Genomic DNA, 25047 nt, shown 5'->3' with positions numbered 1-25047 from the left:
CCGAGAAATGCTGTGCTACACACTGGTCCAAAGGGACACTGGACCAAAGTGATGGTATTAAACCCTCAAAAGTGATTCTGGCATTAGTCCTTATTTTTCCTGCATTTCCCCCTACGTTATTAGAATAGATATAAATATTTAGTAGTAGAAAAATAGGAGCTAGCAGAATGGCATACAGCACTGCGAGAGCCAGAGGAGTATAAGACAGTCACACAGCAAACACTTCTTATTCACTTATTTTCTTTTATGAGATATTCCAATATATTACTATTATAATGACAGTAGCTATTTCTCATCGCTATCTCCTTTCCTAGAATATTTAATAGAAAGTTGTTTAATAAACACCCACAAGATTCACAGTGTTTAGCATCACACACACTGATCTTCAGATATTTCCTACCAACTTCCCTGCATTAAGCCAAAATAATTATTTTAGCACAGATTCAGCAGCACCCAGTCCCTGCTGGTTCCACTCCAGTTCTGAAGACGAGGTGTGTGTTTATTAAACCCACATCACTTTATATTGCTCCTATTCATAACACGTGCCCTGAGATGCACAGTTCAGGATCCCAAGTTATTCAGGATTCAGCTCCACATCTCATCATGGCCAGTAGAAAGTCCTGCTGATTTAACCTGTTCCTGGCTATTGGTCACACACAGCAACTCCACTGATGCACTGGTGGAACTCAGAGGCCTCCCAGCTGAATCACAGCACTGCCCAAGCCTGTCCGGAGGAGTCTAATTAAAAGCCTTTACGGTGATTTCAGCCAACACTGGCTGAACACACCAAAGGTTATGGCTCCTGATCCATCTCCACAGGCTCCTGCCAGTGCTTCTTCCTTCACACCACTGTAACATCTCAGAAACCACTGCAAAGGGGCTGGATGGCACGTCCCTCACAGCACATGGCAGGATTGCAAAGCCATGTCACAGAGAAACCCTCCATTTGCCTGAGTCCAAGCAATCCTGCCATTCAGCATCACAACCACGTGCTTCTGGAGCCCATCATTTTGCACAAACACTGTGTTTTGCAGTGTCCTTCCTCTAGCAGCAGAGGACATCCCTCTCTATGAGCTGACTTATGGCCATACCCTTCAGTGGCACTCCACAAAAAAGTAGGTACACTGATTTTTCTGGAAGGAAGCAGTGCCAAGTATCAGTTACTGCCAACCCACAGCAAATGTTGCGTTTGCAAGTCAGAAGTAAGGTAGATTTGTCACCTTAACTTCTCAAAAAGAATAACACAAAAGGCAGTTTTGCAGGTGTGGCACTTGCATGGAAACAAAGCAATAAAACACGTTATCTCGGTGCCTGGAGTTATTGCACATTTGTGCACTGTGGCTCCTAACAGCCTCCAGGAGAACAATCCCTCCCTGAGCAGGCTGCAGTTAACCTCAGTTTGACACCAGCATGGCCACACTCGCCTTATCTTCTGGGTATCTCCCTAAACTTCTGCTTTGCACCTTCAGTGATGAACATGGCAGGGTCACAGGGCCTCCAGCTACGCTCTTGGCAGGGGAACAGCTTTGGTCCTCAGCTTCAAACCCTGCTTAGGAGAGGTCTGCAATTCTCACAGCACTCAAAGACAACAGAGGGCAGAGATGACCATCTGAAGAGCAGATAGAGAGCACTGTGTATTTTTTTAAGCCCGCAGCTGGTGGTAGACAGGAGGGACTTGGGATTTAAACAGCACCAAAAGCAATTTTACTTTAGCAGCTGGAGCCTCCTGGTGACCTTGCCGTCAAGTTTGAGCTGAGTCCCTGCTCTGGTGAGCCAAATGAAGAAATCACCTCTCTCCTCCCCATTCCAGTGCAGACAAACTGTGTTACGTGGTTCAGGAGGAAGCCACAACTTCACTGAAGAGCTGAAGGACAGCATGTCCCAACCTACCTACCTCCCTCCTTGCCTTCCTTGTTTGCTGGAAAGCAGCGTCCCAGCCCTCACCCATCAATACACAGATGGAGAGAAGGGATTCAAGTAACATCTGCACAATGTTTCAACAGCCCTGGCAGAAAGGATGCAGCAGAGATACTCAGCTCATACGGGGCACGCAGCCAGAGCACATCATCAGGGCCTTATCTGAAACAAGGAGGGAGGCTTTGGCTCCCTGGTACAGCAGCACAGCACGCCTGCCCCATCCTGTTCCTCAGATACAAACTTAGGGACCAGAGTCCAACTACAGGCCATGAAATCCCTAGGAAATAACAGGAGGAATCTAACATTTTGACACTAGAGCCCCTCCTGCTTCCTAGAGGCAGAGTAAGGAACCCTCAACAAAAGCCAAACCCACCCAGATCCAATACAGCTCTTGACTCATGCAGCCCACTCCCACCTCTTGCAAGGCTGACTGTGGCACAGGGGAGGGCTAAATGAAGAGCACCCAAAATAGACTGCAGTCAATCTTTCTGCTGGTGTTTTTTAGGGGGGGGCAAATGGGTGAGGTTTTTTTAATGCCACAGCAACTGGGGATGCTGCCCTGGTCTTCCACCACAACCATACCCTGCAGACTCGCTCACGTTCAGAGGCAGAGACTTCTGTCCCTCAGGGTCTTACCTCTTCTCTGGCCGATATGGTGGAAGCAGGAGTGTTGGGCACAGAGCTGAGGGAGGTGCTCGGTCCCGTCCCTGATGAACTCTGCGAGTCCCCATCTCCAGCAACGTCGTGAATCTCCCGAGCAAGGATGGCCACGTCCTTCACCAAGGTCTGGCTGAGTCTGAAGCAGAGGGCAGGCAGCAGAGCCATTAGGACACGTGATACAACAAGCCTCGTGCTCATAAAATGTAAAAATAAGTTTGTACAAATTATAATCTCTGCAGAGGCGAGGAAAAGCAGGTTTTTTTGAGGGGGTGCCTTGGCATGGTGCCAAAGAATACTCTGGCTGTGTACGAGAGGAACAAAATAAATCCATTCCCATCTTGAACCCAGCTTCAAAGAGATTTGATAAGAGGCAAATTCTAGTGACTACACGCTACCAGAAAGTATTGGAGACAATCCATAAAGAAGCATTATGTTATTGCTCCCTCACCCATCCACTCTTCTATTAAAAAAAAAAAAAAAGAAGGAAGTAAATAGCCACGTTTTCTTCTTGAGACTTCTTTCTTTTTCCTTTAAAAGCCCGTGCAAGGAAACACTTTTTTCTTTATTATTTTAATAATAAGATTTCAAACTCTCTTTCCTTCTCCTTTGTGGTTTATAGACTGTAAATCAAAGTACGCCTCCGCGTTCCCTGGAAGAGCTGAGGGATTACCAGGGTAAGCACGGCATACTTTAGAGGGATCTGGTTTGCAGAAACCAAGTCTTCAAGCCCCTTGACAGGTGCCCAGTTAACACACAGCAATTGTAGAATTTGGCTCTACTCGCTCTAGATCTCAAAACCAGTTTCTAAGTCTCTGGATTGCTGCTAGCAGAGCTTAAAAAAAAACAGCCCTTCAGACCAAAAATTAGCTGTTGTAGTAATTCTAAAGAAAAGCTTCTAAGAGAAAAAAAAAAAAAAAAAAAAAATCACTTCCCAGCTAGCTAGCTTCATCTGAAAGACACTTCCTTCTTTAATTTGAAAAACCAAGCAATGTAATAAAACTGTCAGTTCATCAAAACATTTCCTTGGAAAGAAAAATGCATAATTGAGTTAATAAAAAGCAGTTTGATCTGCCTGCCTAAGGTGCCCCCATCCATCCGTGCCGGTTTGGATAGAGCTGTCACCGAACGCATTCATCATATGATTCACTCTCTGTAAACAAGGGGCATTTTCCCTTTTAACTCTCTCCGACTCCTCTAAACCCCTCCCAGTTAATTTGGGAGCAGCAACAACGGAAATCAGAACTGCAATTAGGGAGCAGACTCTGTGACCCAGCCCTGCATTGTGCAGCGCCAGACGAGTCTGGTGCAACCACTTATTTATAGCTGCCGCATCCCCGAGCCGGGAACGCTGCCGGGAGGGAATCCAGCATCTCCTGGCATCAGGCTCCATGTGGCACAGGTAACACAGCCCAGTTTGAAGGTTGACAGCAACATTCAGGCAAAAAAAAGCCCTTTTGAGATCAGTGTGGCAAGCCATAGGGGTGGAAATGCAGACCAGAAGCAGCCAGCCGACAGCTTCCTCTCCCCAAAAGTATTTCAAGTATGGCCAGTACAATGGAAGACCAGTATTTCTGGAAAGTTGGCATAACACAGTTGCATATTAGAGATGTCAAACCTCAAATGCCACTGTTTAAAAAAAGAATCTATTTGCTTTACTGCCGAGGTCCTCCAGGCAACCATCAGACCACCAGTACACAATAGGTCCCATATCCAGGGACATCAAGCAAAGCAATAACTCATTTATACACAGAGCCCAGACAGATTTGGATTCAGTTGTGCCATGAAAAGAGGTTTCTGCCCTCCAGCAACTCCAGCTCCCTCAGCGCCTTCAGGCAAAGCAGCTTCAACAGTTTACATATTCAGTCTTGGCTAATCCCTTTGACTTCCTCTGCAGAGAATTAGGACAATTCACACCAACTGGTCCTGCACACACAGTGACTTCCAGCAGAAAGCAGGTTATAGACAGTTACAGCTTCTGACAGACTTTGAGCTACACAAGGAGATCCATCCATAGCTTGAACAAGAGACAAACGGAGCCCTGCACTTTGGCATTTTCTAGTGAGAAGGTCCCAGCACATCCCAGCACAGGCTGTAAAGCTTCATGAAAACCTTCCAACTCTGAACAAGTTAAAGTTCAGGAGATGGGAGGGGGCACACAAACAACAGGGTAGAACGTCTCTCCTTCCACCTCCACAACTGGGTTTGATTTGAACACCAAGCAAAAAAAGAAAAATCAACCCCTTTTCAACATGTGGGTTGAACACACAAATCCATAGAGCCCCAGCTCACCTGGCGATTTCTGCTATCTCTGCTGTTTGCGCCATGAAGTTGTAGGGGTCAGGGTGGTCATCAAAATCTTCATCCTCATCCGTTTCTCTGCCGTTGTGCTTCTGCTTGCTCAGCCCAGAGCCACGTAGCCTCGGTGTTTGTGTGGCTGTTGAAGTATGGGAGCGTTTGTGTTTAGGGGAGCTGTGATTTGAGCCATATTCCTCCTCCGAAGTAGAAGTGTAATCTGAACCCTGCGGTCTCCGCCTTGACGCTTATAAAAAATGAATTGGTTTCAGACCAAGGAAGGAGTAAAGAATAACTACAAAAGGGCAAAAAGGTAACACAAAACTAGCCCAAGAACACAAGGAAAGGAGAGTTTCTGTGCAGATTTTAAGTTAAACGGCACATTCTCGGAGCTCATTTCAAAAGTTGAGCACTTCTATGGCTCCCACTCACTGTATAAATTTGCAGTGGGAAATTCCAATGGAAAAGCAAAATGACTGTGTTACCAACTCCAATGTTATAAATTATTACCACAGACTTGGCTTTCCATGCACAGAAGCTCTGTGTATAAGTAGCACACGTTTCAGACTCCTCATAGTCCCACAGAAGTCTTTTTTTTCTAAAGAGAGCCCAATTTTCAAGCCTGCAGACACCTTTCCAATTAGCTGCGAGTACAGGCAAAAGGAGGGGGTTTTTGAGTGAAGAACAGAGTGTAGTGATGGATGTTATTCACAAGAGTCCACACTCCCACGTTCACCTCCTGCCACCATTAATGACACAGTCAGGGCTGGCTCCCACCCCTGGAGCCAAGTGGAAGCTGCCCACTTATCCCAACCGGTTCTGCAGACACCCAGGTGCTCCTGACATGGGGAGCACCTCGATGTCCTGATTTGAAAACTGGGCTCCCAGCATTTGCTCTACACTCTCTACAGACACCGCTTCATTCCCTTCCATCCTTCCCTGGAGAATGAAGACCCACCAAACACAGAACCAGCCGCCTTATTTAAAGTTACAAAAGTTAAAAGCTTCAGTCTGTTACCAAGATTATTGCAAGTCTGAACCACTGCAAGCGAATTAAAGCCAGCATCATAGGTGATACAAACAAAAAGAATAGATTTGGCATATAAAATGCAGGTAGAAACGATAAATAGTTACTGCATAGTGAAAAAAAAATCTTAGACATTGCTGTTTCAGTTATAGTTAGATAAAAGTCTTGGTTTAGGATTTTAAAAAATTATGTTGTTTTTTTTTTTTTAAATATGCTCATGTTCCAGCAGTAGAGATTCAGTTTTTTTAAACACAGGTTTAGAACCAAGAGGTCACCCTGTCACTGAACAGCAATTTTAAAATTAAGAGCCCGATTTTCCATCCCCGTACGCCAAGGGAAATCAGCCTCATTTGAATGGTACGGAGGGAGCTGATACTGAGTAAACAGAGGAGCAGGGGAGACAGGCCCTTAGCTTTGAGAACTGGTAACGTGGATTATTCACATAAAGTTACTTCAGATGGCCTGACAATCTACTGGCATTTCTTGTCTCGTGGCCAGATAGTTCATTCTGTTCTTCTTTAGTTAACTTTCTCCCAGTGGGAGAGTTGGAAACTCTTGAGGTTAGTTAAATGCTTTAAGAAATCCTTGAATAAATCAGCCACATCTGCCTCCTTATTCCTAAGATTTCACTGAATTTCACTGAATTTTTTAGAGTTGGAAGGGACCATAGAGATCATCTAGTCCAACTCCCCTGCTGAAGCAGGATTGCCTAGAGCTAGAGCATGTTACTCAGGACTGCATCCAGTCAATGTTTTCAATGTATCATGCTCAAAAAGGTCTTGATAGCACAGTGCCAATAGTTCAGTTTGTCAACGTTTCCCTTTTGTTCCAGGGATGGGGTGCTCGGCGTTGATTCACTGTAAGAGCATTAGTAGAGGAACATGCATCACACACTCGGTACAGCACGAGGAAGCACGAAGCACACGAGAATACCTAGAGCTTGTGCAAGGTCCACAATCCTATCAAGGAATTAGGAGGTTAGTATTTTAAGAGCAACTAATTCAAAGAAAGGATTAGCATCGTTTGCTGCAACTGCTGCACGAGGGAAGGTGTTAGCACGCTGCTACAAAGCTCTGGAAATCAAAAACCAATTCATTTAACCCAAGAACTGGCCAACACTTAGCATTTTTCTCCATACGATTCGAAGTTTGTGGTCCAAAGGCAGAGGGAGCGCAAAGAGTGCCTCCTGTTTGGAAAACTCTGACCACATTATTTTGTTTTAATTTTGTTATTGTTTACCAAGAAGTCAATAATAACATCCCCTCACAAAAGGCAAGAGAAGAGACTGTACATAATCTTTCATCTTATTCCCATTTTGATTTACATGCGTATACAAATGTGCAAGAAAAAAAAAAATCATTAAAATAAAAGGGAAGCTGGATGCACTAAGACAACCCAAATCAAAACAAGCAGCAAATAACAATTTTTAGCATGCAATAAACATGAATAGTGCAAGAAGGATAATTATTTCAACTGTATGAAAGCGTATGAAAAGGATACACCCAGAACTTTAAGAACTCCTTACAAAAACACAGATCTGGTGAAAATAGCATCCCTCTCAACAGCCCTGAGAAACCCCGCCAAAGGGGTTCTTCCCTTTCCTTGCCCCTCCCATCATTCCTAAAACTGAAGCAAACTTCTGTTTTGCCACATCCATGGTCAGTCAAAGAGCATGGGTGTAGACCAGGACTTAAACCCAAGGTGTCGGGAACAATCTAATTACCAATTACCATCATTGTTCACCCCATTTAATTAATGGCTGATTTCAATATGACGCATGTTGATATTGCAAGGGTCTGTTGAGTGCTCAGGTAGGGTAGCAAGACAGCCCCCAAATCACCAAAACACAACTATGCCCCTCCCATCATTCCTAAAACTGAAGCAAACATCTGGTTTGCCACATCCATGGTCAGTCAAAGAATAGGGGCATAGACCAGGACTTAAACCCAAGGTGTCAGGAACAATCTAATTACCAATTAGCATCATTGTTCACCCCATTTAATTAATGGCTGATTTCAATATGACGCATGTTGATATTGCAAGGGTCTGTTGAGTGCTCAGGTAGGGTAGCAAGACAGCCCCCAAATCACCAAAACACAACTATGCACCTGCCTTACCTACAGCAAAAGTGAATGGAAACAGAGTAGAGGGACTCTCTTGAGGCAATCACCGTGTGGTGTCCAGCCCCACATTTATTTGCATTTACAGGAAGAACAAGGGAGCAACCTTCAAAACAGTGGGGTGCTTATATCAAGTTTTCCTGTTTCAGACACCTTCAAAACTCCCACCTTTGACATGAGCTGTCATCAACGCCATAATCAGCTTTCTTGGAGCAAACTTTGACTCTTAGGAGTCAAAGAAAAGCAGAACAGAATTCCTTATAGCACTGGAAAGGCATTAAATTCTACTTTTTTAACAGAAAAATGGCAAACATGCTATTGTCAAATGGCAACTGGTTGCTTAAAAAGCAAATTCACCCAGGGGTGGGGAGGGGAAGAAGGCAAGCAGCTGTTTGCAATATCAACATAATAACATCTCACTGGGTCTGAGAGACACCCAGCTCCAAACCCACAGGAAATTTCAACCACTGTAACGCTCGTTAACGCAGACCTTTGTACTCACCGACGCAGGGCTCTTATTACTGAGATACCAATCCTTGGCAACCACCTGCAGCCTGTAAATCAGAAAGAGGGGAATGGGGGAAAAAAGATAAAGTGCAAGCACTTACTGGACGAGGAGGAGTACTTGACACTGCTTGAACGGGTCCTGCTGAAAGGCTGCTTCGTGGAGGCAGCAGCCGCCGTTTTCCTGGCCGCGTTTCTAACCTCCGAAATCCCCGTCTTCCGATAGGAATCCACGCTCCGGCCTGAAAACCCCGACCTCGACTGAGCCGTTTCGGAGTCACTGGGCACCGTAAACGAACCTGCCCGTTTCCTCGGCATGGCCAGGATGTCCAGGCGGGATAACTTCTTCGTCTCCGTGGATTGCTTGGAGGCCGGAGCGGCAGCTTCAGCATTGGAGGACGTCTTCTCGGTATCAACGCACTCGTTGTCGGAAGCATCTCCCAGCCGGGCACGCCGTAACTTCGAAGCCCTGGTGGGCCGTGGGGTGGATAAACTGTTGGAGCGGGTGAGAACTTGCTGGATCTTCTGCACATTGGAAGTCGTTTTGCTGTGGTCCTCTTTGGCAGGCTGAGTAAAAGGTTTCCTTCTGGGAACCGGCCGGTTTACCGAGTGCTCGTGGTCAGACACAACCGCGTCGGGGACGGGCAAGTAGGGCAGGCTGGAGCTTCTCTCATCATCTGTGAAGTCGAGTGACCCTCGAGCTCCAGCACTTCGCTTCATCTGGAAGCGTTTGGTGGCCTCGGGGCGGTTCGACGTCTCCGGCGCTTGTGTTTTCCGCTTCTCCGTCAGCCTGTCCCGAGCGCTGGGCTGCCCGCACTGCTCCTGGATGGACGGCGTGGAGGACGATTTCTCCTTCTGCAAACTTGCAATGGCTTTGCGTTTTGGGGCGCCCGTCGGGACGTTTTTGCCGCTCACCAAGCTGACCGTGCTGGCGGTGTCCACGTCCGAGTCCCCCGACAAGGAGTCCTCCAGCTGACCAGCAGTTTCCGAGGGCTCCAGCTGTTGGCTTTGACCAAGTAATTTGGCTTCCAGTGCTGCCAAGGCCGTTTCAGTGTCCTTAAGGAGAAGATGAGTCTCCTGACCAAAGTCCATACGGGTTGACCGAACAGCCTCTAAATCTTTAAGCAGAGGGTGACTTGAAATATGTGGGAGCTTATTTTGAGGAACACCACTGCTTGATTTATCTTTGGTAAAACTTTCCTGTCTGACAAACGATGACGTCTCCTTTCCTGCCAGGTTCTCCTGGTCTTGAGGAAGACTCTGATGAAGGGAAATAACCACTTTTCCTGCTGCATTAATGTAAGCACTGACGTCTTTGACCGGCGGCTTTCCAGGAACTGGCACGCCAGCAGACTTGAAGGAAAATTCCTGATCCTTGCTGTCTTTGTCTGCTCGAGTATGGGACACGCTCAGGGAAAGCTTGGAGGGAATCCCCACATCATTGCTGTCATCTCCAATGTAGAACGAAGCAGTAACTGGCTCACTTACAACTCTCACGTTTGAGACACGGGAGGCTCCTGGCTGCCGGCTCTCCGATTTTGCATCTTCCCCCATCTGCTCTAGCATTTTATTGTTCTCTTTATATTTTTTGCCTTTTTCCGTGCTGAAGCCGTCGTCAGACCTGCTGGCATCGCTGAGGCTATCTGGATCCAAGTCTTCTTGGATGAAGAGGCGGCTGCTGGAATCGCCATAGGCCTCCACGCAGTGGTCCTTCACAATGGTTCTCTTGGTGACCTCGGAGAAGGACTCTTGGCAGACCAGGACCGCGGGCGTGGGACTGTCCGATTTATCACTTGGTGGGAGCTGGGGAAGAAGGCGCCTCGTTCTCAAGGGCATGGCATTCTCTGGTTCCCCAGGTTTTGGGGCTACACTGCTTTCTGAAGAGAAGTTAAATGGACAAGAATCAACTGTTGTACAGCTACATCACTGTTTTTTGTTTTTTTTTTTAATTCAGTAAGAGCTTGATCCTTAGATCAAGAGCAAAGTGCAAATCCACAAAAGCACCCACAAGACACGTGCTTATAACTCAGCTTTTATGTAATATGAACACCAATAAGGCCTGGCTCCTGCTCAGTCCCTCAGGTTTATCAATATAGACATTTAAGGTAAAATTGTACTTAACTCCTTTGCTGGATCAGAGTGCTCAACACGTTCCCTCTGTCAAGGTAGGATTTCAGATTCATTCTCCCATAATCTACCTCTCAGTACAAGCACATACATTTAGAGGCTAAAGGCGTTGCTGGCATCAATCTACCATAAATCAGGCCATGGGAAGGAGATGAAAAACCGCTGCAGTGATGCAGTGTTTTAAGTACCCTTCTACATAAAATAGCCCCTTTTGACTAAATAGATGGCATTTTTCACAGTACAAGTTCTGTAATGTGATCATATCCCACAGGAAAGGCTGGGGAGAAAGACCCTGCAACAGTGAAGAGGCTGTGAATTAGAGCTCACCATCCCAGCCTGGGTGGGATTATCAGTATGGACATACTTCATAGAAAGAGTGTTCTTACTTTTCCCATTCTGTGACCGGGGCTTCATATCTGGTATCGCCTTTAAATACCAGGATAATTGGTTATTTGAATATGGTAATATTCAAATGCTCCAGAAGTCAGGTTCTCACAGTGTGAAAACAGTGGCAGTAACTTATGAGACAAAGGTTTCTTCTAATCTTTACTGAGTCTGTTTATCAACAGCAAACCCCAGAATAGCCTAAAATTCTCAGTACAGCCAGACACAGGAGAAGCCCACAAAAATGCCCCAAATTGCAAGTCAGCAATTAAGTCCGAGACAACTTGCAAAGGGCTTTCATCTGGCATCATAAGACAGCCTTAAGATTCACTACTCAGGGCTAGTTAACACCCAAGGCCCTTACGATCTTTCTCCTTCCCAGGTGCCCTTTAGTCATGTCCAACATAACACTTAGAAACTTCTTGGATGACTCCGAAATGCAAACCAGAGGCTCTCTCAATCTTTACTCACAGAATGCTATGGGGTTGGAAGGGACCTCTGGAGATCATCTAGTCCAACCCCCTGCCAGAGCAGGTCCACCTAGAACAGGCTCCACAGGAATGCATCCAGGTGGGTTTTGAATGTCTCCAGAGATGGGAGACTCTACCACCTCTCTGGGCAGCCTCTTCCAGGGCTCTGCCACCCTCAAAGGAAAGAAGTTTCTCCTCGTGCTTAGATGGAACTTCCTATATTGAAGTTTGTGCCCATTTCTACTTGTCCTGTCACTGGGCACCACTGAAAAAGGACTGGCCCCATCCTCCTGACACCCACCCTTTAAGTATTTGTAGACATTGATCAGATCCCCCCTGAGTCTTCTCTTCTCCAATCTAAAAAGACCCGGGTCCCTCAGCCTTTCATCATCAGAGAGATGTTCTAGTCCCCTCATCATCTTTGTAGCCCTCTGCTGTACCCTCCCCAGCAGTTCCCTGCCCTTCTTGAACTGGGGAGCCCAGAATTGGACCCAGTACTCCACTGGAAACCATTCACTCTGTCCTTCCCACCCCAAGTACATTAGCTAAAACAGACAATAAGCCACAGACAGATGCAGAGAAGCTCTTAATTCCTGCTTTTTGTATCATCCTGGCTTAGATTCAGCCACTTTCAAACAGTAATGTCAGGATGAGACTTACCTGGACCTCCATCACCCTGCCCAGAGACAGATCCAGAGTCAGAATAACTGTCCGCGAGGCTCGCCCACCTGGACACCCACTTCTGACTCCCCTGAGATGCTGCAGACATCTACAACAAGGTGGGGAAGGTAGTTTCAGAAAGAGGGTTTGTAAACCAAATCCCAGCCCCAACATCTTTCCTCTCATACAGACATCACTCAGCCTCCTCAAAATGGAAATCAATCCACGCATCGCATTTCCATCCAGACAGAAAAGCCATCTACACCTCCACCATCTCAGCAAATCCACCTGGACTGCCCGTACCTGCGCATCAGCCTGAGACCCACTCACAGGTTTTGAGGCAAATGCCTGGAGCAAGGGTGACTTCTGACTAGTGCCATTTTCACTGATTAGATGCTGATGAGGACTGGAGTCGTCTTTTTCACCTTTAATTACTGGTCTAAAGGCTGAAGAGATTCTGGAAAATTCGGGCGACTCAAGAACACCAAAAACCTGAAAAGGTGTTTGCATATGAAAGATTAAAAAAAGAAAAAAAAAAAGAAACTAGAAAAATATTAAAAAAAAAAAGAAAAAAAAAAAAGAAACTAGAAAAATATTGGCCCAAAATCCAAATCCATTAAACAGTCACACACAAACTATGATCCCAAAGGGCCAGAAACACTTGCCAATGCTTCCATACAAACCATGTAAATCATTTTTCTTGTCTACTCCACAGTAGCAGCTCTAACTACGCTTATTCATAGAATCCCACTCGGGCGACTCAAGAACACCAAAAACCTGAAAAGGTGTTTGCACATGAAAAATTAAAAAAAAGAAAAAAAAAAAAGAAACTAGAAAAATATTGGCCCAAAATCCAAATCCATTAAACAGTCACACACAAACTATGATCCCAAAGGGCCAGAAACACTTGCCAATGCTTCCATACAAACCATGTAAATCATTTTTCTTCTTTACTCCAGCAGCTCTAACTACGCTTATTCATAGAATCCCACTCACACCCACCTTTTCTCTCACCCTCATTATTTCAATGAGTTGCCTTTTAGTAGTAGTAACTTTCACTGAAAAGAAGTCCCTTTTCAGCCCTGAGAAGTTCAGGATGAGTGTCAGGAAAGCTATTTACCAGCTCATTCATGAAGAATTAGGAATTAAAAAGAAAAGGGGAAAGCTCCATCTCCAGGGTCTTTCATAGACTGTAGCAGAAAGTGGGCTAAGGAGAGCAGCATGGGGATCTGCTTTGGATGCACATCTGAGATGGGTGAGTGTTTGAACTAGTTGGCCAGATTCCCTCTGGAGATAAACAGGCCTTCCTGGGGGTTTGACCAAGACCCACACCTCAGAAGGACTTGCTTCTCTTCCCTGACTACAAGCTCAGAAGATGATGCCACCACGGAGGCTGGGCAGAGATAACCATCAAGTTCTTCACTCTCACTTCTATTAAAAAAACATCTGTGTGCAACAGTGGAGGGAATAAAAAGCAGAGTCACCTCAAAACCTCAGAATTCATACCATCTTTCTTCCTGGACAGAAACACTGAGGTCCAGTGACATTTCCTAACCAAGTCCATAGCAGAGTCAGGAGCAGAACTTGGCCAGCACGTCTGCCTGAGCCACAGGCTGCCAAGACTACTAGCCAGAAATAATTGCAATTTTGTGGCATTTTTCCTGGTATTTCCCCACCAGACCAATTAACCATCTAATGTCAGGACCAGGGCCTTGCTACGCTTAAACCCTGCCCTGAAAGCTTCCGATCACATTTCAAACAAAACATAAGGAACAAACATAATAAATAAACAAATGAGGGAAGCTGGATCCAGGCTCACAGAACACTGTATACAAAGCTCTAAAGCTAGGTTCAATTAAGGATTTCTTTAAACCTCACCATCCTCCTGCCTACTGTTCACTAAATCTTCATAGCAACTTGCCAGTTTTGTTTTCATAATAGACCACAGATGAAAGTTAAACCTGAAAAGCAGCCAAACTTTGGGTTGCCCTGCGGTCGCTTAGTTGGGTGGGTTGGTTTTTTTTAAGCCTCTCCCTCATCTCTGGGGTTTTGTTTTTAGGCTCCTCATTCACTTTGCAAAATCCAAACAAGTATAGATTCATCTAGGATTGCCTCTGCCCTCGACCGCACCCTTCGCTATCTCGACGAGCTGCCACTTGCCCTGGCAGCAAGCAACTCCCTCTCTAGCCAAGCACAGCCAAATACAGACCCACCTACCACTATGGCTCCTGAAGGTTCAAGAGCACCAGCCCTTGGCCTGTGTTTCCTTTGGGCGTACCAAATCCATCAGTGATGGGCAGCAACTCCCCATCTTCCAACAGCGGGCAGGAGGTGATGCAATGCCAAGGCAGAGGCTTGGGAGCCATCCTAGAGAGCAGAGCTGCTCCCAGCCAGGATCTCAGCAGCATCAGCCCCATCTTTATTCTGCTCTTGCCTTTCCTCTAAACAGGTGGCAAACCCACTCTTGCACTTTTACATCCAAATCTTATTTTGGAAGCAAGGCAGTTCTTTGCTGTGGGCTTACACCTTGCCTTCTTGTACTCCATTGGTTTTTTATTTGTTTGTTTGTAATTATGTTGTTTTGTTGGGGTTTTCTAACGCCTCTTCTCCTTTTTTTGAGGCCTATCCCTAGCACAGGTCACTCAGGATGATTTCCCACCCCTAACCACAAATCCTGCTACATCTAATTCAAAAGGGAGCAGAACTTCATGGTGGGTTTTTTATTTGTTTGTTTGTAATTATGTTGTTTTGTTGGGGTTTTCTAACGCCTCTTCTCCTTTTTTTGAGGCCTATCCCTAGCACAGGTCACCCAGGATGATTTCCCACCCCTAACCACAAATCCTGCTACATCTAATTCAAAAGGGAGCAGAACTTCATGGTGACAGCTGATGAAGTTAGGCCCTCCAGGACAATGTGCAGAAGCCCAATCCTTCAGCCCTCAGCTCACTGGCCGAGCACAGAAAAGCAGCATTTACCTGATCAATCATTTTTCGTGCTTCCTCCACCTCTTTATCCTGCGACTCTGTCTCGATGGTGTATGTGCCCGTCTCGCTCACGCTGTCTTCCTCATCGTTCCTCCTGCCCTGGGCAGACTTTACCTCTGGAGGTGGAGCAGAGGCAGACTCTGATTCTGATGATACAACCACACGTGGAGCTACCGGGGTAGGCAGAGGTGCCGGTTTCTCAGCGCTTGGCTTCCCAGACTGAGCAGTCTCCCTCAAGTACTCGGCCATAAAATCCTGAGCCATTTTAGACTTCCTCCCGACGCTCCCGTAAGTTTTGGCTGATGCTCTGGAAGCAGAAGAGGATGAAGAGTTGATCCTATCCTCTGTCTTCTCCCTCTTGAAAGAGCTAGCTCGTTGGGTCCCAGAGGAGTTGCTGTTGGCCTTGCCCGCCTGGGCCCCAGGGTGGGACGGTGGCACCGCGTTTCCCAGTTTTTCCGCCGGCAACGCGTTCTTGCGCTTTTCGACCTTGTTTTTCAGCCCCGGATCGGTGTCGCTCTGAGAGGAGTGAGCGCTGTGGGTGAAGGACTGCGACCGCTTCTTCCGCGGCGTGTCCTCGAAGAACTCGATGACGAAGGCCTGCTTGTTGTGCAGCATCTCGTGGGGATCACGCCTCATCTGGCGCTGCAGCCTGGCTTGCTCCGTCGCGCGTTCGCTGCCCGTCGTTGTTGTTGTCGTCGCCGTCGTTGTTGTCTCCTTCTCCGCCTTGGGTGCCACAGGGTCTTCAGAATCACTCTGCGTCCCGTCCTCGTGCCTATTGCCTGGAGACAAGGTAGGTAGATTTGACTTTCATGTTCTCGGTTGCTTGTGGTCCTGTCATTACCTCCCAGTTGAAATTTATCATCTTATCAGTTAAAAGAAATAAAAAATCCTACAGGATTAAAGAACCCCAAAGACACCCGCTGTGGTACAGGGACTGCATCCCATCAGGGGAAGGAAGTAAAAGAGAAGGGAGCTGTCTCCTGACCCCACTTTTCACCATTAGTTGGCTATCAAGTTATTAAAAACCAACTCAAGAAATCATTTCAACCCCAAGGGTTTCTGATTTTGTAACACTGACTGTTTTAGATACTTAACGTTCTGTTTCTTTCTTTTTTTTTCCATTTACATAAAAAAATAAAAGCGATGATATTATTTTGCCATTCTGCCCAATTACTGTGGTCCAAGATCCCCACATTATTTTCTCTCTGTTGCAGAGCAGAAATCTTTCTGCAGGATCAGTAACTAAACCCCACAGGCTGCATCCCGTGAAACCAACCAAATCCCCAGGAGGAAAGACCAGCTCAGCGCCTCACAAGTGCATGCAGCTCCGAGCACCCACCTTCCCCCACTCTACAAGGGGAAAATAAACCAGAGGCTAAAAGAAAAGTGAATTTGCAGGATTCTTTACTCTTCCTGAAGATTTAAGAACCGCACCATGACACCCCCATGAATTCCACCACCCTATCACCAGCCAAGCAAAGGTTAAATCGTTACTTAGAGTTCACTAAGCTTAAATAAGTTTAATTGTTTTCACTTATGTTAGCAACAACCATCTTTACAAGCTTCTCTTTGTACCAGTGATGCTCTGCCCCTCAGCGCCTTAGTTCAGGACTCTCAGAAAGCAAGTTAAACAAAAAGTTAAAAATGAAACAAAAAACAAACCTTTTTTTGGAGAAGGAAACGGGTGTGAAGGCACACAACACGATTCAGTCAACGACCAGGAACCTGTCATCGGGAGAACGGGGAAAGAGGTCTCTGCGCTCTAGACTGTAATATGCAGCAAGATATACTGGCTAAAATACCACGTGTTTGAAAGGAAAACTGCTCAAACCTACTTTGCGAGTTCTCCAGACACATGGGTGAAGACCATTTATTACCTTGAGTTAACTGTGAAAGATTAGAATTTAATACAAGATCCATTCAACCCAGGAGTCAGTCCTCTGAAGAGTCTCCTAACACCCTCATGAAGGGAGCCAGCAAACTTTGCATTGCGCCCTGAGGGCTGATAAGCTTCGTCCTTGGAAGGGAAAGTTCTTAAATTAAAGGGTCTTGGCTAAGAACTCTGTTGAATGCAAAACTGAGGACACAAGGAAAAAACACCCACTGTGCCCAAGGATGCCCCATGCACATCCCCTCGAGCTGCTAAGACCTGAACTCTCTAGTCTGGAGACCAGGCTTTACATTCACTACATTGCTCCTGAAAAGGAACAAATGTTACTAAAGAACCCCAACGGTGGGTGTCTCTGATCCTGAAGACCCAAACCTGGTAGGCAGCCAGCAGTAGCCTCCAAGACATCTTCCAAATTAGCCCTGCCAGAAGAACATGTTACGCAGCTATCGCAGATAAATGACACCCTGTCCCCTGCCAAGGCAGAGGTGGAGAAACTCCTCAGGCCACCAACACTGTATGTTTTAATCAAATGTCCAACGAGTTGATTTCTTGATATGCAAATTACACACTAAATTACCTCAGCTTCATTCCATGCCTTATGGACTGTGAAGAGGCAAGTGCAGTCAGTCTAGAATTCCTGTGCGTTGTTCAGGAAAATCCTAGGATGAGCAGCAGCTGCCTAACTCTCTAGTTTTCTCCAAGAGGAAAGAGCAAAACTACTGAAGCACACTTGTATCCCTGGCACAACAAAATCCAGTATCACAATAACAAAAAAAACCCAACCCAAACCCCAAAACCCTCTATCACACAGTCACAGTAGACTGAAAATACAACCCTATATAATCAGGCAAGGCACCTCAACAGTGTCCCTTATTGGGAAGAACTAGAAACAAGCAATGACAACAAAACAATTCCATTGCCATGCCATGCCATGCCAAACCCCAGGGCTGGATATGAAAGACCATTTTGACCATAGGGGTTTCTCAAAAAACTGTACACAAAACATCAAGTTGGAGGTGTAATAGGTAAAACTTTTCATATTACAAGGAGGTTTTTTTTCCAACAAAGACCAAGTAAATACTCCTTTAAAGGAAAGCAAGGTATTGCTTTTGTTTAAGAAGGACCTCAAGAACAAGTAGATCTGGTAACCTTCAATATGACTTCATCACTTAAAGTTGTGGTTCAAACCAATTGCTTTTCCAGAGGCCTGCAAGGCAGTGAGAATACAGGAATCGGTGGTCTCCTCCCAGCTGTTCAGTGCATGACCCAAGAGAGACATCCAAGCAAGTCCAAACCTTGCAAAATATATTCCAAGTCACATGAGAATCACATGAGTCCCACCAGCTGCTCTAAGAACTGGGCTCCAAACTACACTTCAGACCTTTGAAAAATCCCCAAAGAATTCCCCACAGTGACACACTTAACAGAACACAGGTCCACAAAACCTGAAGTTTTTGAACGGAGCAGGATTTCAGAGAAGCTTTAGTTTAAGAGAAGAAACCTTCTTCTACAAGCACAACAATTTCCTCCATTAGTGATCATATACACCTCAAATCTATCACCAGTCTCTGTGCCTTTGATGACCTTTGGTCACTACAGCCATCAGGATGATCACACTTAGCCTCTTCAGAACTACAGCTAAAAAAAAAAAAAAAGCATTCCTCCAGCTAGAAGAAGCCAAGAGAAGAAAATCTACTGAAATACCTGCATTTACCAGCCTGCCTGACCACATGGAAATTATTTTATACATTTAAAAATAAAAATTCTTTTTTTAAATCACTGTTACTGCTGAGCTGGCATTACAGATGTAGAGGAACCAGATTAGAGTGTCCCGAGGCCAGCATCACACATGACAACTTCAGGGCCAGCTGAAAAGCATGCTAGCCAGATGCAAAACCATTAACAGTCATTAAAAAAAAAAATCATCTTCATCTTGCAAATTTGGAGCAGAGATAATTAATTCCAGTTCTCCTTGACAGGAGAAGGGTTTTCCCCCTTTACTATGCTGCATTTGCACGGCCAACAGAGAACTGTGTCCACATGACATGATGTTCACTCACCTTTAAGTGTCCTCACATGAACCGGCAGGTCACTCTTTGTACTGTACACATCATCTCCTGAAGACTGGCGTCTCATCAAGCTTGGGTCGTTCTGGACAAGCCAGTCAGCCACTTTGCTCTCTGCTGACATCACTTCTGTATGAGCTGGTTCCTTACTGTACGGTCTTCTCTGTCTGAGCGAAAATTTAGTTACGTGGTCTTTTATCTTTATTTTACCGGGGGTACCATCATCAAATTCAATGGTGAAAGAGGCATGACTTTGTACAACAGGGGCTACGACAGCATCAACATCCTTTGTGGGGATCTCATGGACCTGTGCTTCTGGAGATTTTGATGGCTGCTGAAATTCTTTAGTTGGAATCTCAAAGTAACTTGGCTCTCTCCGGAAGCCAAACACCGACTGTTCTTGGGCATCTCTATAAGCCGAAATATTACCATTCAGTTCCTCTTCATGTTGGGTTATCTCTTTTGATCTTTCTAGAAAAGGGGAAAAAAAAAATAAAAAGGCAAGAAGATCTTAAAGCTCACAAACGTTTCACTGAAACGGATTAAAGAAAACATCCAAGTTCTGTTTGAGATAGCTTTGTACTCTGGTCTCATCACTGAAATCAGTGTTTACTTATTATTTTCACTTTGTCCTTTCTTCCATTGCTCCCCAAAGTGAGATGCTGAGCACACACATACATTTTATTTTGACAGAACCTATGGGGCTGGTGGCATTTTAAAGTAATTTGCATGTGCAAAGCTAATCACAGGCACAGATTTGCTGAAGCAATACTCAATTCTGTAACATCACCAAGGATAAAGTCACATTTTTTCCCAATAGTACTCAAACTTCTTGGCTAGAGGGTCACTTATTTATTTTGATCTCTTGGGAGGGCTGCTAATCACAGCCCTTCTCTGCTACAGAACATATACAATGCACATGCACTGAAATAAAACACTTCTTTGTGCAGTTTATAAAGCACGTTTGATAGAAACATCATGTTTACTGCACAAGTGAAAAAAGATGTATCTTTCACGCATACAGATTCACAACAACAGGAGTGGTAAGATTAAATTGTTTCCAAGGATGACAAGGTGAGAAACAGATTGCTTCCACATCAATCACATCCTGTCAATGCATCAGCTCTCCAGGGACTTCTTAGATAGGAAACTCCTGGGAGACACAGCGGATGATTTATTCAGGTGGGCTGCGTACAACCACAGACAAAGCACTGCTATATAATTCACTCTCAAACAACCTTAGAGAGAGCTTTCTCATCCATACCAAATCATTCCATAACTGCTGTTTCTAATGTTGAAATATTTTAGGGGAAACATTTTAGTTTTCCCTTATTCTGTTTTCACCAGCAGCAATCTAAACATAGAAATGTGCAGTAGGAGCGCAGCAAAAGTGGTAATTAAAGCCTTGAAGAAGGGTGGCTTCACACAGTAAAGATCAAAAGTGCACAGAAATTTTGTCATGTCCCCCCCATCTTCTCCCACCCCAAATCACCTCCATTACCTGAGTAATGTTCCTCTTGTCTTCTGTCCTCCTTGTTATTGGCATCATCTTCCCCCCACCAGGAGGGCTGCCCATACAGAGGGGTGCGGTAAGTATTGGTTTCTAGGAAGAAGAAAGCAAATAAATTGATATTTTCTGTCTCAAAGTATCGGGTTCACAGAAGGCAATCACATGCCAAAAAGGGAAAAACAGCAGGGTCAGATGAGATCATGTATCTGTGACACTGCAGTTATAATAACAGCAAATGATACATAACAATGAATATGTTCAGGCTTTTCTTTTTTTCCTCCCTTTTTTACTTTTTTACATTCTTTTGCAAGATGCTGACTCCACCTCCCTTTGCTGTCCTTCCCGAATACTGGCTTTTCTCCCTCTGTAGCCTCATTATTCACAGGAAGCGGAAGCTTTTTGGCAGGACAGACTGCAAATCACTAACCACAAAATTGTATTCAACTCACCTGCCATTCAGGTGAAAATCAGGCTTTTGTCCTTCCCTGAACTGGAAAGACTTTAGCTTTGCCCTTTCTCGCCCCACCATGTACTGGGATGTTGGGAAGCCAGGGGTTTTTTTTTCCAAACTATTCACCACTCTCACTCGAAATGACACACATCCCACAACAGGAAATTCTTGAAGCATTACAAATTTAGGGAAAATGGTAAAACCACCTCCTTACACGCACATAAAGAACTAGTAAACTCTAAAGCTTAAAGTAAACCAAGTGGATCCCAGAGTCACTGCAGGAAAGAGGTTTTTCTGATGGAGAAGCTTACTCTAGAAAAGCCAAACTTCCATCATTTTCTCTGCTCAGTGAGTGCTCACTGGAAGATCAGGGCTTCGCTGCAACAACTGGTACCCAAAGGAGCTGATCCACTGCTTCTCCTTTTGTCTCCCACAGAACAAGATTGTGTTTTGGCAGTGCCTTGGGCTGCTGCTGTTTATGCAACAAGTAAAAAGAATACACCTCCATTTAGCTGTGGTATAGTTATTATTATTATGTTTTTATATTAGTTGAAGAGAAGCAAATAAAGTAGCTTTTGTTCTTTCATCTCGAGGTGATAGAGACATAAGGATAGGTCAGGGGCTGAGGTTAAGCTCCAGCTTTGTCAGCTGCTTCTGCCTCCACCTCCACCAGCCATCAGCACACACTTTACCTGCCACGTCTTGAACCCTGGCTCCAGCTACAGAGCCATGGCCGGGCTCCTACCGCTCGCCCAGATTGTGGTTTTCAAGCCACACACTGCTCTGTGTAAAGCAGCCCTCAAACAGCCCTGCAATTTTGCATTCCCTACTTTAATAGAGACATGACAGAAAGCAGTCGTTAGCATAAGGGAAGCCAGGAGAGGAAGAGGAATTAAATAATTCAAAGAGGAAAAAAAAAAAAAAAAAAAGAGGGCTGATTTTATGCTGCTGTTTCTAAAGCAACACAGACCCAATGGCCACAGCTTCAGATGTTTTTTTCTAGAACAGTTCCAGAGATATATAAGCTTATACACTGACAGGCCACAGGCAAAAATTGTGCTCTACAGATGCAGCCCACAGGCCCTTTTCAAGAGATCTTCTCCGTGTTTCAAAATCAACCGCGTTGCCTCCCTTCACAGCGAGGATCAAAAGAGGCTGAAAGTATTACTCTCCTTTCTGCCTAGAGTGCGTGGAAGATAAACTGTGTTCCCATTATGTAGGCGGCCTTTGAAAGTTCAAAGGAGGAAGCATTTCTCACCGTGAATAAATTGGAATTGCCAGGCAATATGTTTCATAACCGAGGACGGGTAAACCACTCAAGGGAGAGAGGAATGGAAAAAGAAAAAAAAAGGAAGAAAAAAAAAAGAAAAAAACCTATTCACAAGCTTGTCAATGAACAGAGGTACCCAGATGTAGGGTTTGATCTCTGCTAGGCTGAGCCCTTCTGTCACACAGCCTACAGAAACCTGCCACCCTCTCTTTGTGCCACAACTTGCCCACTAGACCCCCAGCCACACAGGATCTGCTCTACCAACACCAAGTGCTTCTCTTGGGCACGTGCTGCAATGGATTATCACCCTCTGAAGTCAGTATTGATCTCAGGGTTGGATGGCCAATGGCTGGGAGAAGGAGAACACCACTCCAGCTATGTCTAGGGTAACTCATGCCTAAAGGTCAATGGGGCACAGCAAGGGGCTCAGCCCTGAAGAAACACGTGAGATTTTGGACACTTGTCTCAGATTGATAAAATCAATTATGAAAGCTCATCAGTGGCTTATTTAAAGTTGCTGGTGGGACACACTCTGAGCATACTACTCTACAGATGAAACGCAAAGACCATCTCGCACTTGATTTTTGCACAAGCAGCACCTTTCCCAAGCATGGGTGCTGTTATCTCCTGCACCTTGCAAGGGGTCACCTCGTTACAGATCCTCTCTCCAGCACATCCCAGCCCCTCACTGGATCCCAAAGGCCCCCTAATCTAGAAGATCCTAGTTACCTGTTCCAAGAAAATTTTGTTTCCAAAAGAGCAGAAATGTGCTAAGAGAGCTCACATCCATCCTGCAGGACAGAAAATTCCCAGAAGCTGCTCCAGCCCCAAGATCTGTGTCCCACCTTCACGCTGAACACAGGAGCTACTGCCTTTGTCCCCTAGGAGGTTTTCTACTACAGGGTAAAGGCAGCCAGGGGAGCACATCCACCTTGGTCAATCTTTTTCCGTTGACAGGGAACTTTGGGATTGCATGGAAAGATGAAGGAGAAAAAGGGGATTTATAAAGAATAATAAGGCAGCTCCTTCTCCAATTTCCGCCTCTACCCTAAAGAGCTGTAATAAGTGCTTGGAAATTCCCCAAATTCCCCCTCAGACAAAAGCTAGCACAAAGCCAAAACCCCAGGGCATGTCAAGGAGCACCTACACAGAAGGCATCAGGTTGGGCAGAGCGCACAGACCTGGGGCCACCAGGGTGAGAGCTGCTCCATTGCCCTCACTGCATGGTGGCAGGAGGTCCCTCCTGCCCCGTGGCACAGAGCTCCCGTGGCCCCACCTGTACCACCCTGGTACACGTGTGTAACACATCTGCTCACTTCTGTGGGGCTTTTTTTTTTTTCATTCCTTCCCTCTCCCAGCCTCCACAATAACTGGAATTTCATTTGAAAGACCACAAAAAGCATAGCTAGGAAGCTGAGGAGTCAGTATCTTGCTATCTGGGGACACTTTCAATATTTTAAGAGCCATTAATGTTTCCACTGAGCCTTTGTATTAATTTGCATTTTGAATAACATTATCAAGTGACACAGACACCCTCATTCTGAGCTACTGCTGAAAGTGGCCAGATCCTGAGCCAGAGTAAAATTTCCCTGACTTGAGCAGGGCAGCAAATTCATGTAGCTCTTCTCGTGTCAGAAGCTTCTGCCCCTTCTAATTTTCCAGCACAACGGACCTGACACCTCTCCCCGCTCCAGCTCTAACGCAACAATATTGTATAAAAAAGGGGGAGAAAGGGGAGGAAAAAGCGCGATAGGAAGGCAGCTAAACCAGATGGCTGTGACAGAAGTGGGCCAGGGAGCAGCTCCATATGCAGTTGTGCCAGGGGGGGCTTTGCTCTTCACCAGCTGGGATGTGTTTTGTGGAGCGACCTCAACCCGGACCTGCAGCATCCAAAGCTGTGCATCTGCCTGCATCCCCAGACACGCATCCCACGCTGAACCCACTGCCTGGCTGCTATATTTTAGTGTAAGGTGGAAGCTCCTGCAAGAGCAGAGAGACTCGGGGGCTTGCCCAAGTCAGCGGTGAATCAAGGAGCACCGAAGGAAACCAACTGCTCAGTCATTTTAATGACGTGAGACTTCCTCCAATTCATGGCAGCTCGTTACCACCTCTCCCCGCTCCAGTGCCAGGCTGCCCAGATGGTGCCAATTCATTTAGACATATTTCTTGGCTCATCAATTCAGGCAGACGGCCTGAAAACCATCCTTTTAGATAACTGAATTGAGGTCAGCGCAAGCAGTCAGCCAGACAAACACTGAGCTATCCGTGAGGGTGTAATACAGGGAAGACCACTGACATGGACACGTTCTGCTCCTGGATTTCAGCCTTTGGGGCAGCCACTCAGAAGGGAAAATGAAGGCTGGTTTAGGGCAGAACAAGGAAGGTCCATTTGTTTAACAAGTCTGACAATGACGTGGCCAGTTAAATTAATACAGACCTATTGATCACCTGAAGGAGAGGCACCACAACAAGAGAAAGCGAGACATGTCAATACAAAGGATATATTTATGAAGGAGTGAATCAGACAGAACAACACGAGGGCAGGACCAAAAAATACAGTCCAGGTGATGAAAGGGAAAAAGCCTGTGTTATTGCTGCTTTCTGTCAGCGAGTGGGCAGAAAAGCTTTCATGACCAGCACGAAGCTTCTGCTGCAGGGGAGCCTGATTCTCCTTGAAGGTGTCCCCTGTGGTCAGGACAGGGCTGAGCTTCACC

The 25047-nt window shown here is 45.7% G+C and overlaps 1 protein-coding gene across 1 annotated transcript in view; it reads right to left on the bottom strand.

Moving 5' to 3' along the window:
• Positions 1–25047, bottom strand: part of CEP170B (centrosomal protein 170B) — a 68448-nt gene that overhangs the window by 18430 nt on the left and 24971 nt on the right. The window contains exons 6-13 of the mRNA XM_014957590.1: positions 20604–20705; positions 19097–19573; positions 15137–15924; positions 12465–12653; positions 12162–12270; positions 8625–10397; positions 4867–5116; positions 2554–2713 (exon numbers count right to left, since the gene is read on the bottom strand). Coding sequence (XP_014813076.1) covers positions 2554–2713; positions 4867–5116; positions 8625–10397; positions 12162–12270; positions 12465–12653; positions 15137–15924; positions 19097–19573; positions 20604–20705 — 3848 coding nt within the window. The remainder of the gene's footprint in view (positions 1–2553; positions 2714–4866; positions 5117–8624; positions 10398–12161; positions 12271–12464; positions 12654–15136; positions 15925–19096; positions 19574–20603; positions 20706–25047) is intronic.

This window comes from Calidris pugnax, unplaced genomic scaffold, assembly GCF_001431845.1.
Source record: "Calidris pugnax isolate Ruff unplaced genomic scaffold, ASM143184v1 scaffold211, whole genome shotgun sequence".
Lineage (NCBI taxonomy): Eukaryota > Metazoa > Chordata > Aves > Charadriiformes > Scolopacidae > Calidris > Calidris pugnax.
This window is presented reverse-complemented; position numbering and strand designations above follow the sequence as displayed.